At 50.8% G+C, this 16,074-nt stretch overlaps 1 protein-coding gene across 1 annotated transcript in view; it reads right to left on the bottom strand.

The window, feature by feature from the left end:
* The window catches only part of ERN1 (endoplasmic reticulum to nucleus signaling 1), a 371,447-nt gene that overhangs the window by 120,389 nt on the left and 234,984 nt on the right, over positions 1-16,074 (bottom strand). Inside the window, exon 13 of the mRNA XM_069199936.1 lies at positions 15,402-15,672. Within this exon, the coding sequence (XP_069056037.1) occupies positions 15,402-15,672 (271 nt within the window). The remainder of the gene's footprint in view (positions 1-15,401; positions 15,673-16,074) is intronic.

Here is a 16,074-nt window from a genome sequence, read left to right as displayed (position 1 = left end):
AGTTTTGGGGCCTTGGAATTTTCCTCTATTTCTTGGGAATTGGCCCCCTCTATATTGCCCCCGAAAACCTCCCCTCTGATATTGACCCTGGTAAGTAGGCCTTGTTTGTGAGGTTGTGGTTTCTGTGGGTTGACCTCGAAACCCTCCCCTAAAAGGTGTTTTTCGAAATGTGCCTCTGCTCTGCGGGGAGTAGAGTGCGCCCATGGCTTTGGCTGTATCGGTGTCTTTTTTGAGTTTCTCAATGGCAGTGTCTACCTCCGACCCAAACAATTGCTGTTCATTAAATGGCATATTGAGCACAGCTTGTTGGATTTCCGGCTTGAACCCTGAAGTGCGCAGCCATGCGTGCCTTCGTATCGTGATTGCAGTGTTTATTGTCCTTGCAGCTGTATCTGCTGCATCCATGGAAGACCGTATCTGATTATTTGAGATACTTTGTCCCTCTTCTACCACCTGTTGCGCTCTTTTTTGGAACTCCTTGGGTAAGTGTTCGATGAAATGTTGCATTTCATCCCAATGAGCTCTGTCGTATCTTGGCAAAAGTGCTTGTGAATTGGCAATACGCCATTGATTTGCTGCTTGTGCTGCAACCCTTTTTCCCGCAGCATCAAATTTGCGGCTCTCTTTGTCTGGAGGTGGTGTGTCTCCTGAGGTATGAGAGTTGGCTCTCTTACGAGCTGCCCCGACAACTACTGAGTATGGTGTTAGTTGTGTTGTAATATAGATTGGATCTGTTGGCGGTGGCTTGTACTTTTTCTCCACCCTTGGAGTTATGGCTCTGCCTTTAACTGGATCCTGAAATATTTGTTTTGAATGTCTTAGCATTCCTGGGAGCATGGGAAGGCTTTGGTACTGGCTATGGGTGGAGGATAGGGTGTTAAACAGAAAGTCATCCTCAATTGGTTCAGAATGTAAGGTGACGTTGTGAAATTCGGCTGCCCTTGCGACCACCTGTGTGTAGGATGTACTGTCCTCAGGTGGTGACGGTTTCGTAGGATAGGAGTCTGGGCTGTTGTCAGACACTGGAGCATCGAAAAGGTCCCATGCATCGGGATCATCCTGACTCATTGTAGTATGAGCTGGTGAGTGCATCAGTGGTGGAGTTGTTGCTGGTGATGCATGTATTGATGGTGGTGGAGACGGTGGTGGGGTTGTTTTCCTTGCCACTTTTGCCTGTGGTTGCTTGTCCTTTTGTTGAAAGGCAAGTTTCCTTTTTATTTTGATTGGGGGAAGAGTGGTTATCTTCCCTGTGTCCTCATGAATATGAAGCCTTCTTTGCGTGTAGTCAGGCTCTACAGCTTGAAGCTCCTCTCCAAATCTATGTAATTGGGAGGTTAATCCTTGTTCCTCTGTATAGGAACTAGTTTTCGGCTCCGAGGCTGGATGTTTCGGAACCAAAACCTTTTCGGAAGTCTTTTTAGGCTCCGAAGAAACCTTCTTTGTTTTCGGCGTGGTGTCTCGGTGCCGAAATTCTTCGGTGCCGCTGTCTCTGTGCCGAAGTTTCTCGGAGCCGCTGTCTCGGCTCCGAGGTTGCTGTGTGGCGGTATCTCGACCGGAGTCGGATGACTTCCACACCAGCATGCCCTTTTTCGGTGCCTTGGATCGGTCACCTAGTTTTCGGGTTAAGCCATGGCCTGTTGGCGGTGGCGTCCCCTGGGCTTTTGTGGACTTCTCGTGAGTCTTGATTTTCGACGTCTTACTCACGGTTTGGGGTGTTTCTTCGGCGTCGAGTTCTTCAGAATCCGACTCGTGGACGGAGAAAGCTTCTTCTTCCTCCTCGAAACGTTCTTGACCTGTCGGCGTGGACGCCATTTGTAGTCTCCTGGCTCTTCGGTCTCTCAGCGTCTTCCTCGACCGAAACGCTCGACAGGCTTCACAAGTATCTTCCTTGTGCTCGGGGGACAAGCACAAGTTACAGACCAGATGCTGATCCGTATACGGATACTTGTTATGGCATTTTGGGCAGAAGCGGAATGGGGTCCGTTCCATCAGCCTTGAAGTCGCACGTGGCCGGGCCGACCAGGCCCCGACGGGGGATCGAAAAAACCCCGAAGGGCCACCGGAGCTCTTCAAAATTCGGTGTCAATTTGTTCTAACTAACCCGATACCGAACGCAAACAATACCGACGATTTTTTCCGAGATTCTAACTAACTTTCCGACCCGAAACACGGAGCGAAAAGGAACACGTCCGAACCCGATGGCGGAAAAAAAACAATCTAAGATGGAGTCGACGCCCATGCGCAATGGAGTCGAAATGGGAGGAGTCCCTCGGTCTCGTGACTCGAAAAGACTTCTTCGAAGAAAAACAACTTGTAACACTCCGAGCCCAACACCAGATGGCGGACTGTGCACAGCATGTGTATCTGCAGCTACACATGCCATTGAACATATATATATATATATATATATAATTTTTTTTTTTTTTTTTTTTTTACCTACTACCCGTTGCCAGTAGGTACTTATAGGTAGGTCTGCTTATCCATAAATGGAGCCATTAATGCAAGCCTGTTATCTGAGAGAGAGGTCTGGAACAAGAGGGAAGTCCATGCAAAATAATGCTTGTATGATGCCATCAGTGATGTCATGTGAGATGTCACCAGTGATATCATAAATAATGTCATAGAACATATCATGAGTGATGGCAAATGTGAGGTAATAAGCAGTGTATGGCAGGGGCTCAAGTTACAGTTAGTTCTCCTAACTATAGCTGGTGGGATTTTTTTCTTTCAAAACATTAATGTTGTCACTGAGAGGTTCACCTAACTATAAAGTTACTTTAACCTTTGTTTTTTCAGTGAACGTACTCCTGAGCCAAATTCACCAGAGACGTGCAAAGTTTTGACCCTGAACATTCCAATGCATCCAAACCGTTCAAGCAATGTATCACAACTTGGGCTTTTTAACTTGGCCTTTTCAATATCACTGTCAATTGTGAGCCAAATGTGATGGTCATTGCACAGCAAAAAGAGCAGGTAAATGGGGCATGGAACTCTCATAGGACAAAAAAAAGCAACAGGAATTAACGTTATTATACTATAGGAAGAAAGTAAACTGGAGCAATGTGCACATGCACTCACATTAGTGAATGAAATGGAATGACAGTGAACTAGACATTAACTTACTGACTTATTAAATAATAAAACTAACAGATTAGCAGCAGGTTAGCTTCAGGATGCAGTGCTGCCCCACTTAGAACAGACCTGGCTGTGCTGAAAAATGCTGGTGTAATGTGTCATTGATTGGCGTATATAAAAACAAGGACTATTGATGCTGCAGAAAAAAATGAATTTCCTGAATGAGAGCCACAATGTTGGACCTGGCCCTTTTTGCAGGGTCATCCCCAGACTTTTGGCCTCCTTCCATTTTTTCTGACCTATTTTAGTTGGATTTAGGACTCTGGGCACTTTACCACTGCTAAACAGTGATAAAGGGCATATGCTCTCTGTATAAATTGTATTGGCGATTGGTTTATACATGATTGGCATATTTAATTTACTGTTAAGTCCTTAGTAAAGTGCACCAGAGGTGCCCAGGGCCTGTAAATCAAATGCTTCTAGTGGGCCTGCAACAGTGATTGTGCCACCCACATAGGTAGCTCTGTAAACATGTCACAGACCTGCCACTGCAGTGTCTGTGTGGGAAGTTTTGCACTGCCAATTCGTCCTGGCAGCCCAAGCCTTCCCTTTTTCTACATGTAAGTCACCCTTGAGGTAGGCCCTAGCAAGGCCAAGGGCAGGGTGCAGTGTATGTAAAAGGTAGGAAATGTATTGGTGTACTGTACAATTCCTGAGAGGGATAGGGGAATACTGCCACATTTGGTTTTCACAATTGCAAGGCCTATCTCTCCCATAGGTTAACATGGGGATTGTCTTTAAATGTCTTTTGTGTGCAGTTTCCCATTGAGAGCAAATAGAAATATGGAGTTTGGGTTTTCAGAACTCACAATTTAAAAATACATCTTTTGGTAGAGTTCATTTTTAGACTGTTTGGAAATGATATTTTAAGAAAGTGGGCATGTTCCTGTTTAACCATTCTGTGCCTCTGCCTGCCTGTGGGATCCACGTCTGGGTCAAACAGACAGTTGGACTGTTTGTGAATCCCCTCTAGACAGAGGCACAAAGGGAGCTGAGGTGTGTCCTGCATATCATGTTGAGTCTCCTAGGCTAGAGTGGGGAAGGCGGAGCTGACTCCTGCACCTGAAAGGGCTGTGCCTGTTCTCCCACAATGCAGGCTTCAGCTCCCTGGAGTGCGTCTGGGGCCAGGCCTGGGCACGGCAGGATCTTGTGAACAACAAATACTTTCCTTTGAAGTTTACCTACTTCAAAGGCAGAAATGAGTACAAGTAGTGGACCCAAAACCCCAGATTGTTAGATGACTTCTGGATCAAGAGGAACCTCTGCCAAGGAGAAGAGCTTGATGATTGAGGAGGACCTGCCACTCTGCCTGTTGCTTTGCTGTGCTGGCCTGCTGCTTCTGTCTTAAGAGGGAAAGGACTGGACTTTGCTTTCTGAAAAACTTCTTGTGAAGTTTGTCCAAGGGCTTGGACTGAGCTTGCCCCCTTTTCTGAAGTTCCAGGGACATCAAACACTTCATCTGCCAGTGCCTGGGCTCTTCTGCTGAGAGTCCTAACTTGCTAAGTCTTGCCAACTCCAGTCCCTGGGCCTTTAGAAGTGGAAGCTGGTGTGGGAGAAAATCCATGCACTGCTGTGTGAGAGTCAGACAAATTGATTCAGCGCCTGTCCCGTAGCTGAAAAATCAACACAGCACCTGCCTCGCAGCAGGAGAATTGACACAGTGCCTGTTCTCAATGGGGACCCTTTGCACAGCATGTCTGAATTTTCCCCGCATCGACCCTGGGAGTCAAAATCTTCTAAATTACAGCACGGACCGGAGGCTGCTTGGCCGGAAACCGACACATCCCTTCCCTGTGAAGAACAAAATCGACGCATTGCTTGCTCAGCAGAGAAAGCATCGTCGAATGGCCTACCTTGCGAGTAAGGTAGTGACAGATATGTAATTTCTGGGATGGATCGGGTGGAGAACCCTCTGCTGCTGCAACGAGAGAAGATCCTCCCTAAGGGGCATTCTGATCAGAGGATCAAAGGCCTTGCTCAAAAGCTCGGGATACCAGACTCTTCATGCCCAGTCTGGAGCCACTAGGATTACTTGGGCCCAGCCGTTCTTGCTCTTCTTGAGAACTATGGGGAGAAGTGGTATGGACAGAAAGGAGCACAGGAAGTCTAAGTTCCACTCAAGACAAAAAGCGTTGCAGAGCAATTGCCACCTTGGAATCTCCAACTCGCAAAACTGCTGACGTTGCGCGCGCTCTGCAGAGGCGAACAGATCTAACCAAGGCTAGCCCAATTGCTGAAAGAAACCTTGCACCACCTACAGATGGAGACACCATTCGTGAATGACTAAGCATTGTCGGCGGAGTTTGTCCGCACTGGTGTTCAGAGAGCCTGCCAAATGTTGAACCACCTGGGAAATGCCCTGTTCCAGCCCCGTCCAGAGGTGCAGAGGCACTGGACAAAGAGTCCACCACCCCACTCCGCCCTGCTTGATGCAGTACCACATGGCCGTGGTGTTGTCCGTGAACACCTGCACTATCCTCCCTTTGAGAAATAATTGCTTTCAATGCTAGTATGATTGCCCAGAGCTCCAACAGGTTGATTTGGAGTCTGAACTCCGCCGGGAGACTAGATGCCTCTGATCTCTGCCTCTCCCAAGTGGCCGCCCCATCCCAGAAATTACATATCTGTCAGTACAGTGAGATCTGGTTGGGGAAGAGAGCGGGATCTGCCTCTGGCCCAATCGTGGTTCATTAGCCACTGCTGCAGATCTCGCGCAGTTCCCTCTGAGATCTGGACCATGTCAGAGAGATTCCCCTGATACTGTGCCCACTGGAACTTCATGTCCCACTACAGAGTCCGCATAGGCCATCTGGCATGCATCACCAACATGATGCAGGAGGTCATGAGGCCCCAGCAGCCCCAGAGTCATGGTCGTTGAAATCCAGGCTACAGGCTGTAACATCTGTATTATAGCATGAATTTCCTGGACTTGCTGCTCAGGAGGATAAGCCCGAAAATGCACTGTGTCCAGGACAGCTCCAATGGAAGGGAGCATCTAAGAGGGAGTCAGGTTTGACTTTGGCACGTTAATAGCGAACCCCATCAAAAGCAGGAGGTCTACCGTAGACTGGAGGTGGGAGATGGCAGGCTTGCCCCAGGCTGTCTTCAACAGCCAGTCATCGAGATATGAGAAGACTGAAACACCCAATCTGTGCAGATGAGCTGCGACCACTGCCATCACCTTAGTGAACACCCGAGGGGCGCTGGTAAAGTTAAAGGGGAGCACAGTGAACTGAAAGTGCTTGTGGCCTACTGCGAACCGCAAGTAATGTCTGTGGGAAGGGAGGATGGGAATGTGAAAATAAGCATCCTGCAAATCCAAAGCTACCATCAAGTCTCCTGAGTTCAGGGCAGATAGAACCTGAGCCAAAGTGAGCACTTTGAACTTCTACTTGAGAAAGAGATTGAGGGACCGAAGGTTAGGATAGGGCGGAGGCCCTTGTCCTTTTTGGGCACTAGAAAGTAGTGGGAATAACAACCACAACCTACTTCTGGCCAAGAGAGCCGTAACTTCCTCTCAGAGAACAGCCAAGTGACCCTCTACCATCCGATCGTAGGATGATGGCATGGATGGAGATGTAATCTCGAAGGGGAGGGATTCACACCTTCGGACTATCTGCAAAACCCACCTGTCTGATGTGATGGACTGCCAGCAGAGCAGGTGATGGCCGATCCTGCCGATGACTGTTCCCTGGTGGGGAAGTGTCAGAATAGGAAGGTTTGGAGGCAGCTGCACAGGGAGGAAGTGGGAGGGGCATTGGACTGGCCAGACTGCTAGCTCCCTGATCCATGAGGACAGCAGATCCCATGTCACTGGCCACACAGAGGCTGGACGCCCCTTCCATACCCACATAAGGTGCAAAAAAAAAAAAAAAAAGACAGTGGGGGATGAGGGGCTACCACGAGGCCCAAGGATTCGGCCATAGCACAAAAGTCTGCTTTATTTCCGAAGAGACGGATGCCATCAAAGGGCATGTCCATAAATTACCTTGGACATCCCCAAAAAGCCAGACGTCCTCAATCAGGCATGGCGTCTAAGAGCCATTGTCAATGAAACCGCCCTGCCCAGTGAGTCAGTCGTGTCCAGTCCTCATCGGATTGTGAACTTTGCTGTGTCCCTCCCATCAGCAACTGCTATGGAAATTACAGCCCGGGCCACCTTTGGGACCTGGGGCAGCACTTGCGCAACCGTATCCCACAGCGTATGGGAATAACGGCCCAAAAGGCATGCAGTTTTCACGGGCTGCAATGCCAGGCTGGCAGAAGAAAACATCATCTTCCCAAGTGAGTCCATCCTCTTGGATTCTCTATCCAGGGGTGTGGACGGGAACGTGCCTTAGGAGGTGGAGGCTTGGATAAGCAAGCTCTCGGGGGTGGAGGGGGAGGGTTATTGCGTCAGGAAACCTGGGTCATGCAGTGCCAGGTGATGGCGGCAGCCAATTGTCCTTTTCACAGGAGCCCCTGTACAGGGTTTGGACCTGGAACCCAGCAGGACATCCGTAAGGGCTTCAATAAAGGGAAGCCAGGGTTCAGAGGATGAAGGTCCAGGCTGAAGCACCTCTTTTAAGAGGTTTGTCCTGACTGCCACCAAAGGTAGCTCAAGATCCAGGACCTTGGCTGCTCTCTGCACCACCATTACATATGAAGCTCCTTCCTCCATAGCCACTGGAGAGTTATCCAGTGCACTGGCTTCATCCAGGTCCTTACCCCATTCCATGGGGTCTTGAAGCTGGTATACTAAAGGGTCCAGCGACCCCTCCCATTCCATACCTTAACTTAGCTCATAGGAATAAGGCTCATGATCCAACATGGGGGCAAGGCCCCTGCCGGGTCCAGAGTCGCCGTCACATGACCCCCATCCGGCTCCGTGTCAGAGTTGGCAATGAGGATAGGGATGGCGCTGCCCGGAGGCAAGGGAGGTAACCGGGAGCATACATGTCGGAAGTAGCGCCAGGGAAGGTCGCAGTGGCTCGACCAGTGCCGGTTCAAATCCAGTAATGGATCCATGGGTTCCCACTCAGAGCGGAGTTCGAAGGTGCGGAACCCGAAGGGGTACCCAAAAATGTGGCGCATGGCCTCATAAAACTCCTTAAGTTGGGCAGGGGTCATTCTGGCTCCCAGAAACTCGGGGAGGAGTCGGTCCAGACACAGGCTCCACAGATGAAGGCCTAGATCGACAATGCTTCCTAGTCTTGTCAGCCTACAAATGAGATGAAATCGAAGAACATTTAGCTTTCTTCAGCTTCTTCTTATGCCACCACTTAGCCGAACGACCCGAGGACTTGGAGTGGGATGAAGAAGAGGGGGCTCTGCAACCGATTCAGAGACCTTCCTCTAGATCAGGACTTAAACGGAGCACCTTTCAATCCTTAAGTTCAGCATTCCGGTTAAACAAAAAAACCTACTTGGTTTGATTTCATTGACTAAACGTTTGCTTCATTTATAATAAAAATCTAGACCACATACAGGATACACAAGACCCCTGACTTGCCTCCATGTTCACTAATAGCATTGTCATGAGGGCAGGAATGTTTCTTAGTTCATCTTTAAAAACTCATGTTTAATAAATATACTACTAAAGCATGAGGTGGTAGTGCACTGTAATTTACAGACTGCACATTTTCCAAAGAAATGGTCAAAAATGTTCGAACTAAAATGCAGTTTTACTCATAATCAATCAATCAATCAATCAATCATAACATTTGTAAAGCGCACTATGTACCCGTCAGGGTTTCGAGGCGCTGGTGGGGGGGGAGGGGGGGGGGGGTGAGCTGTTAGCGGTCGAAGAGCCAGGTCTTGAGGAGTCTCCTGAAGGCGAGGAGGTCCTGGGTCTGGCGCAGTGAGGTGGGGAGAGAGTTCCAGGTCTTGGCGGCGAGGAAGGAGAAGGATCTGCCGCCGGCGGTCTTGCGCTGGATCCTGGGGACGATGGCGAGGGCGAGATTGGCAGAGCGGAGTTGACGAGTGGGGGCGTAAAAGTTGAGTCTGGAGTTGAGGTAGGTAGGTCCGGTGTTGTGTAGAGCCTTGTGAGCGTGGGTGAGGAGTTTAAAGGTGATCCTCTTGTCCACGGGGAGCCAGTGGAGGTCCTTCAGGTGAGGGGAGATGTGACATCGGCGGGGTATGTCAAGGATCAGGCGGGCGGATGCATTTTGGATACGCTGGAGTCGTTTGATGTCTTTTGTTGGGATGCCTGTGTAGAGTGCGTTGCCGTAGTCAAGTCTGCTACTGACGAGGGCTTGGGTCACCGTCTTTCTGGTTCCTGTTGGGATCCACTTGAAAATTCTGCGGAGCATTCGAAGGGTGTTGAAGCAGGAAGAGGAGACGGCGCTGACCTGTTTGGACATGGTGAGGGCTGACTCCAGGATGAAGCCGAGGTTTCTTGCGTGGCTGGCTGGGGTGGGTGGGGGTCCGAAATCGGTGGGCCACCAGGAGTCGTTCCAGGCCGAAGGGGTGCGCCCGAGGATGAGGACTTCCGTCTTGTCGGAGTTGAGCTTCAGGCGGCTGTCGTTCATCCACTCGGCGATGGCTTTTAGTCCCTCGTGGAGGTTGGTTTTGGCGGTGAGTGGGTCTTTGGTCAGGGAGAGGACGAGCTGGGTGTCGTCGCGTAGGAGATTATGCTGAGGTGATGTTGGCGGGCCAGTTTGGCGAGGGGGGCCATGTAGACGTTGAACAACGTAGGGCTGAGGGAGAATCCTTGGGGGACGCCGCAGATGAGGTTGGTGGCTTTGGAGCGGAAAGGGGAGAGTCGGACTCTCTGGGTTCTGTCGGAGAGGAAGGATGAGATCCAGTTGAGGGCTTTATCCTGGATGCCGGCTCCATGGAGGCGGGTCAGTAGGGTGCGGTGGCAGACTGTGTCAAAAGCGGCTGATAGGTCGAGGAGGATGAGGGCCGAGGTTTCGCCGTTGTCCATTTGGGTTCTGATGTCATCTGTGGCGGCGAGGAGAGCAGTCTCGGTGCTGTGGTTTCGTCTGAAACCGGATTGAGAGGGGTCTAGGATGGAGTTGTCTTCGAGGAAGTGGGCGAGCTGTGTGTTGACGATCTTCTCGATGACTTTTGCTGGAAAAGGGAGGAGAGAGATCGGTTGGAAGTTTTTGAGGTCGTTGGGGTCAGCCTTGGGTTTCTTGAGGAGGGGTTGGATTTCTGCGTGTTTCCAGCTGTCTGGGAAGGTGGCGGAGTCGAAGGAGAGGTTGATGATCTCGCGGAGTTTGGGGGCGATGATGGCGTTGGCTTTGTTGAACACGTGATGAGGGCATGGGTCCGTGGGGGAGCCTGAGTGGATGGTGTTCATGGTTGTTATTGTTTCGGTGTCGTCCACGTGGGTCCAGGCGGTGAGGTGGCAGGCGTCTGTGGAGATGTCAGGGGTGGGGTCTGGCGGCGGAGTGGCGTTGAAGCTGTCGTGGATGGTTGTGATTTTCTGGTGGAAGAAGGTGGAGAGGTCGTCGCAGAGTTTCTGGGAGGGCGGGATGTCGTTGGAGTTGGCGTTGGGGTTTGAGAGTTCCTTCACGATGCCGAAGAGTTCTTTGCAGTCGTGGGCGTTGTTGTTGATGCGTTCAGTGAAGTGGGCGCGCTTGGCGACTCGGATCCGTTGGTGGTGTTCACGGTTGGCGTTTTTGAGGGAGGCGAGGTTGTCGGGTGTGCGCTCTAGGATCCACTTCTTCTTGAGCTTCTGGCAGAGGCTTTTGGAGGCGGTCAGTTCGTCTGTGAACCAGGCTGGTTTTTTCTTTCCTTGGTTGGCGGTGGGTTTCTTGAGTGGGGCTAAGGTGTTGGCGCAGTCGAGGATCCATTGATGGAGGTTGATGGCGGCAGTGCTTGGGTCGGTTGAGCCGGGTGGAGGGTCTTTGACGAGGGTGCTGGTTAGTTGGTCTTGGGTGATTTTTCCCCAGCGGCGGTGAGGAGGTCGAGGGATGCGGTGGTGTTCGGTGATTTTCATATAAGAGAAGTGGACGCAGTGATGGTCGGTCCAGTGGAGTTCGGAGGTGTGGCTGAAAGAGATGTGGTTGCTTGAGGTGAAGAGGGGGTCAAGAGTGTGTCCGGCGATGTGGGTGGGAGTGTTGACCAGTTGACGGAGTCCGAGGTTGAGGAGGTTGGAGGTCAGAGATGCGGTGTTGACGTCGTTGTTATTTTCCAGGTGGTAGTTTAGATCTCCCAGGAGGATGTAGTCTGGGGACGCGAGGGCGTGGGTGCTCGCGAGGTCGGCGACGGTGTCGCTGAAGGGGGCTCTTGGTCCTGGAGGGCGGTATATGAGGGTTCCTCTGAGGGTCGAGTTGGGGTCCGTGTGGATCTGGAAGTGGAGGTGTTCGGCTGTCTTGAGGGTGTCGTCCGTGTGGGTGTGGATTTTGAGGGTAGATTTGTGGGCGATGGCTATTCCGCCGCCGATTCCGTTGGTTCGATCTCTTCTGGTGATTTTGTATCCCTCCGGTATGGCGATTGCGATGTCCGGGGCCGAGGAGTCGTTCCACCAGGTTTCGGTCAGGAAGGCCACGTCAGGGGCGGTGGTGTCGAGTAAGTCCCAGAGTTCGATGGCGTGTTTTCGTGCGGAGCGTGTGTTGATGAGGATGCAGTTCAGGTGGTTGGTGTTGGAAGTTCTTGTTGTTGGCTTCGCCGTTCTGTCGCAGGAGAAGTTGCAGGTGCGGCAGGAGAAAGGTCCTTTTGTGTGCTTCGGGGTTGCAAGGAAGCACTCTGCGGAGGGGCCGGAGTTGAGTGCGCGGAGTTCGTTGGTTGAGTAGCGGACGCGGGTGATGCGGGGGCGTGAGGACCAGGGGGGGTGGCGCTGGGCGCGGTCCAGGCGTGGACGGGCGCAGACGGGCTTGCCTCTGGCGCGCCTCCGGCGCGCCAGCGCAGCGCCAGCCATTAAGAAGGGAGGGGGGAGGGAGGAGCAGCTGGGAGGCGGGAGGGAGCGGCGAATGGGGGCGCGAGGTGTGCGGGGCCGCAGGGAGGCAGCGGCAGGGATCGGAACGCTTGGGGGAGCGCACAAGGGGCAAAAAGCACAAAAAACGAGCAAAAATAAAGGCAATCACAATAGAAAACACACAGTATGAAATACAGTAATGGCACAGTACACGATCGGGGAGACAGCAATCAGGGGGGCACAACGGGGGCAGAAGCGCCGGCGGCGAGGCGCAGAAAAATCGGAAAAACAATCAGAAAAACAACTTACAGGACGGCGGAAGCGACACATGGGTCAAGTGGAGCTAGGCAGAGCCCACTAGACACCAGGGATGAGGCGCAGGAGGATGCCTGCGGGTGGAGGAGGGCCTCGAACACGCAAACAGCAGCGTGGTCGGGGGACAGAGGCAGGAGGCAGCAGGTTGGTGCTGCGGTCGTGGGGGGCGAGCTCAGGACCTGAAACAGGTCAGAGGTCGCTCACTTGCGACGCGCAGCGCCAGCCATTAAGAAGGGAGGGGGAGGGAGGAGCAGCTGGGAGGCGGGAGGTGGGAGGGAGCGGCGAATGGGGGCGTGAGGGGGGCGGGGCCGCAGGGAGGCAGCAGCAGGGATCAGAACGCTTGGGGGAGCGCACAAGGGGCAAAAAGCACAAAAAACGAGCAAAAATAAAGGCAATCACAATAGAAAACACACAGTATGAAATACAGTAATGGCACAGTACACGATCGGGGAGACAGCAATCAGGGGGGCACAACGGGGGCAGAAGCGCCGGCGGCGAGGCGCAGAAAAATCAGAAAAACAATCAGAAAAACAACTTACAGGACGGCGGAAGCGGCACACGGGTCAAGTGGAGCTAGGCAGAGCCCACTAGACACCAGGGATGAGGCGCAGGAGGATGCCTGCGGGTGGAGGAGGGCCTCGAACACGCAAACAGCAGCGTGGTCGGGGGACAGAGGCAGGAGGCAGCAGGTTGGTGCTGCGGTCATGGGGGGCGAGCTCAGGACCTGAAACAGGTCAGAGGTCGCTCACTCGCGACGCGCAGCGCCAGCCATTAAGAAGGGAGGGGGGAGGGAGGAGCAGCTGGGAGGCGGGAGGCGGGAGGGAGCGGCGAATGGGGGCGCGAGGCCGCAGGGAGGCAGCGGCAGGAATCGGAACGCTTGGGGGAGCGCACAAGGGGCAAAAAGCACAAAAAACGAGCAAAAATAAGGGCAATCACAATAGAAAACACACAGTATGAAATACAGTAATGGCACAGTACACGATCGGGGAGACAGCAATCAGGGGGGCACAACGGGGGCAGAAGCGCCGGCGGCGATGCGCAGAAAAATCGGAAAAACAATCAGAAAAACAACTTACAAGACGGCGGAAGCGGCACACGGGTCAAGTGGAGCTAGGCAGAGCCCACTAGACACCAGGGATGAGGCGCAGGAGGATGCCTGCGGGTGGAGGAGGGCCTCGAACACGCAAACAGCAGCGTGGTCGGGGGACAGAGGCAGGAGGCAGCAGGTTGGTGCTGCGGTCGTGGGGGGTGAGCTCAGGACCTGAAACAGGTTCTCATAAAGAATAATATGTGGAAGTTAGGTTTCAGCAAATATATTTATCAATTGCACATCAACAAGTAAAGTGTTCTGACTTGTTTTCATCCTATTAAAATATTTTTCATAACAAGGGATTTCATAACGACTGAAATTTATTTTGAAATGTTTGTACAGTTCACTTTTGAGCTATTTGATTGTGTGCTATAATAAAACATGATGTCCTACATCCTTTCATTTCACACTTTTTGTACAGTACTGATACTCAAAACTTTGCAGCCAGAGAAGGAAACGTAATTGAAGATGTAAATTGACTTTTGACCTCTGTCTCTGAATACAGAATAAATGTGACAAGATAAAAACAAGATTTAAAGGTATCTTAAATGCTCCTTTCCTTTGTAAGAGAACAGAACACCTGTTTGTTAGTTCACCAAAAGGGGCAAATAGTCCCTAAATGTAGCTCGCTCTGATCAAATCTGACTTGCCATGGCGACTGGGCGAGTAGATTGATTGAGGCCTGACACTGACACGGAAACCAAGCTATACCTGGCTGATGAGCCCAAACCAGGACAAAACTGATCTTAGGTTGCTTGTGTTCTGGTTCAGGGAGTACGTGGCCTGGAAGTTCGGCCAGGACTGTTCCCAGTGGAGCAGAACCAAGAATGATTTGCATTTTGCAAAATAATGATGGACTAAGATGAGGCCCTGAGAAATTGCCAGAGGCTGATATTAATTCCAAGAATTCCATCCATCCATCCATCCATCACTTTTCTGTACATTTTTAGTAGTCACAAACACCAATTCTGCATGTGTGAGTGTTAAAATGCTTATTCCTATGTAATGATCCCCCTTTAGGAGCCAGAAATGGTTTTCCTACTATTAAAATAGGATTCCAAATTGATACAGATTCTGTATCTGCAATGGGCATGTTGAGTCATCCCAAAACTGATTCAGTATTTTATGTAGCAATGAAGATAGCAGTGCAATTGCATAAGGGAAGAGGTCCCCTTGGCACTTTGTCCCCCTTGTGAACACAATTATTGAATGTTAAGAAAATCTTTTTTCTTTTTTTTTTTTAAGCACAGCCCCATTTAACTATGAGGAAAACGGACTGCATTTAAAAAATAACTGTTTGCTCTGTTTAAAAAGCAATTACAACCATGGCAGTCTCCTGGTCCCAGCAGTCAACATCCCTGTAATGCCCTACAATGGTAGTGAGTTCCAATTTGCAACTACTTCATAATATTCTTGAGACAGGTCGGATTGCGACCCACTACGATTCACAAATTTTAAGAAACAACTTATTAGTGCTTGACATTCTTTACTGGTCACAGAAACACTAGTTGCAATTTACAACCGGTATTTCACAACCAGTTATTCATATAGCTGGCCCCTACTTCACTCATAATAAGACTATCAGGAAATGGAAACAATTCATGCTAGAGTGACGCTTGAGCAAGATTTGAGATTGGGAATACAACTGTTCCATGCAAAGTTTCCTCCACCAGCCTGGAGGCTTCATTTTACTATTAACTCATCCATTATAGGTATCATTGAACCAGGCTAAGTGAAGCAGGACTCCAGCGGGCTATGGACTGTGGCGGCAGCTAAAAAGCAGCCTCACCTACTGCTTGCAACAGCAATGCAAGTGATGTGAAAACATGCTGAGATTATACGAGAATGATGATGGAACAATTAACTGCAAAAGAAGGTGAAACACACCAATGAGAGATCACAACATTTCTTTTTATACATGTTCATGCTTGTTAGCAATTATGTAGTAATCCTGCTAGTGCAAAAGTTACAAAAGTTACTACTTTCTATAAAACAGCAGAAAAACGTTAACTTTACCTCCATCTTCTTGTTCACTGGAGATGGTACTGCCAACTTCTGAAACAGAGACATTTGAAGGTACTGAGTGGTTGGACGCCCTGGGAGAGATATTTGGAGTGCTGGCAGCTGAACTTTCTGTGCGTGCACCAGACGTGTCGAAGAAACCCAGATCATGCGTAACATCAGTGATGGGAATAAAAGGGACATTTTGCTGCTGCAACAGTTGTATCTTCTCCTCCAACTGCTTCTGAAACTGCTGGTTCTGTAGTTGCTGCTGCTGCTGAACAGTCTTCAAATTCAAACAAACAGCTTTAAACTTCAAGCAATGTTAAGAGACAGAGACGAAACCCACATTAAGTTGCATGTATTAGGAATGAACACCTTTCAACATTCAAAGTTGATGTACAACATATAGGCCCTCATTCTGACCTTGGCGGGCGGCGGAGGCCGCCCGCCAAAGTCCCGCCGTCAGGTTACCGTTCCGCGGTCGAAAGACCGCGGCGGTAATTCTGACTTTCCCGCTGGGCTGGCGGGCGGTCGCCTTCAGACCGCCCGCCAGCCCAGCGGGAAAGAGGCTTCCACGATGAAGCCGGCTCAGAATCGAGCCGGCGGAGTGGAAGCTGTGCGACGGGTGCAGTTGCACACGTCGCGGATTTCACTGTCTGCGCAGCAGACAGTGAAATACATGTAG

The sequence above is a fragment of the Pleurodeles waltl genome, chromosome 7 (assembly GCF_031143425.1).
Source record: "Pleurodeles waltl isolate 20211129_DDA chromosome 7, aPleWal1.hap1.20221129, whole genome shotgun sequence".
NCBI lineage: Eukaryota > Metazoa > Chordata > Amphibia > Caudata > Salamandridae > Pleurodeles > Pleurodeles waltl.
This window is presented reverse-complemented; position numbering and strand designations above follow the sequence as displayed.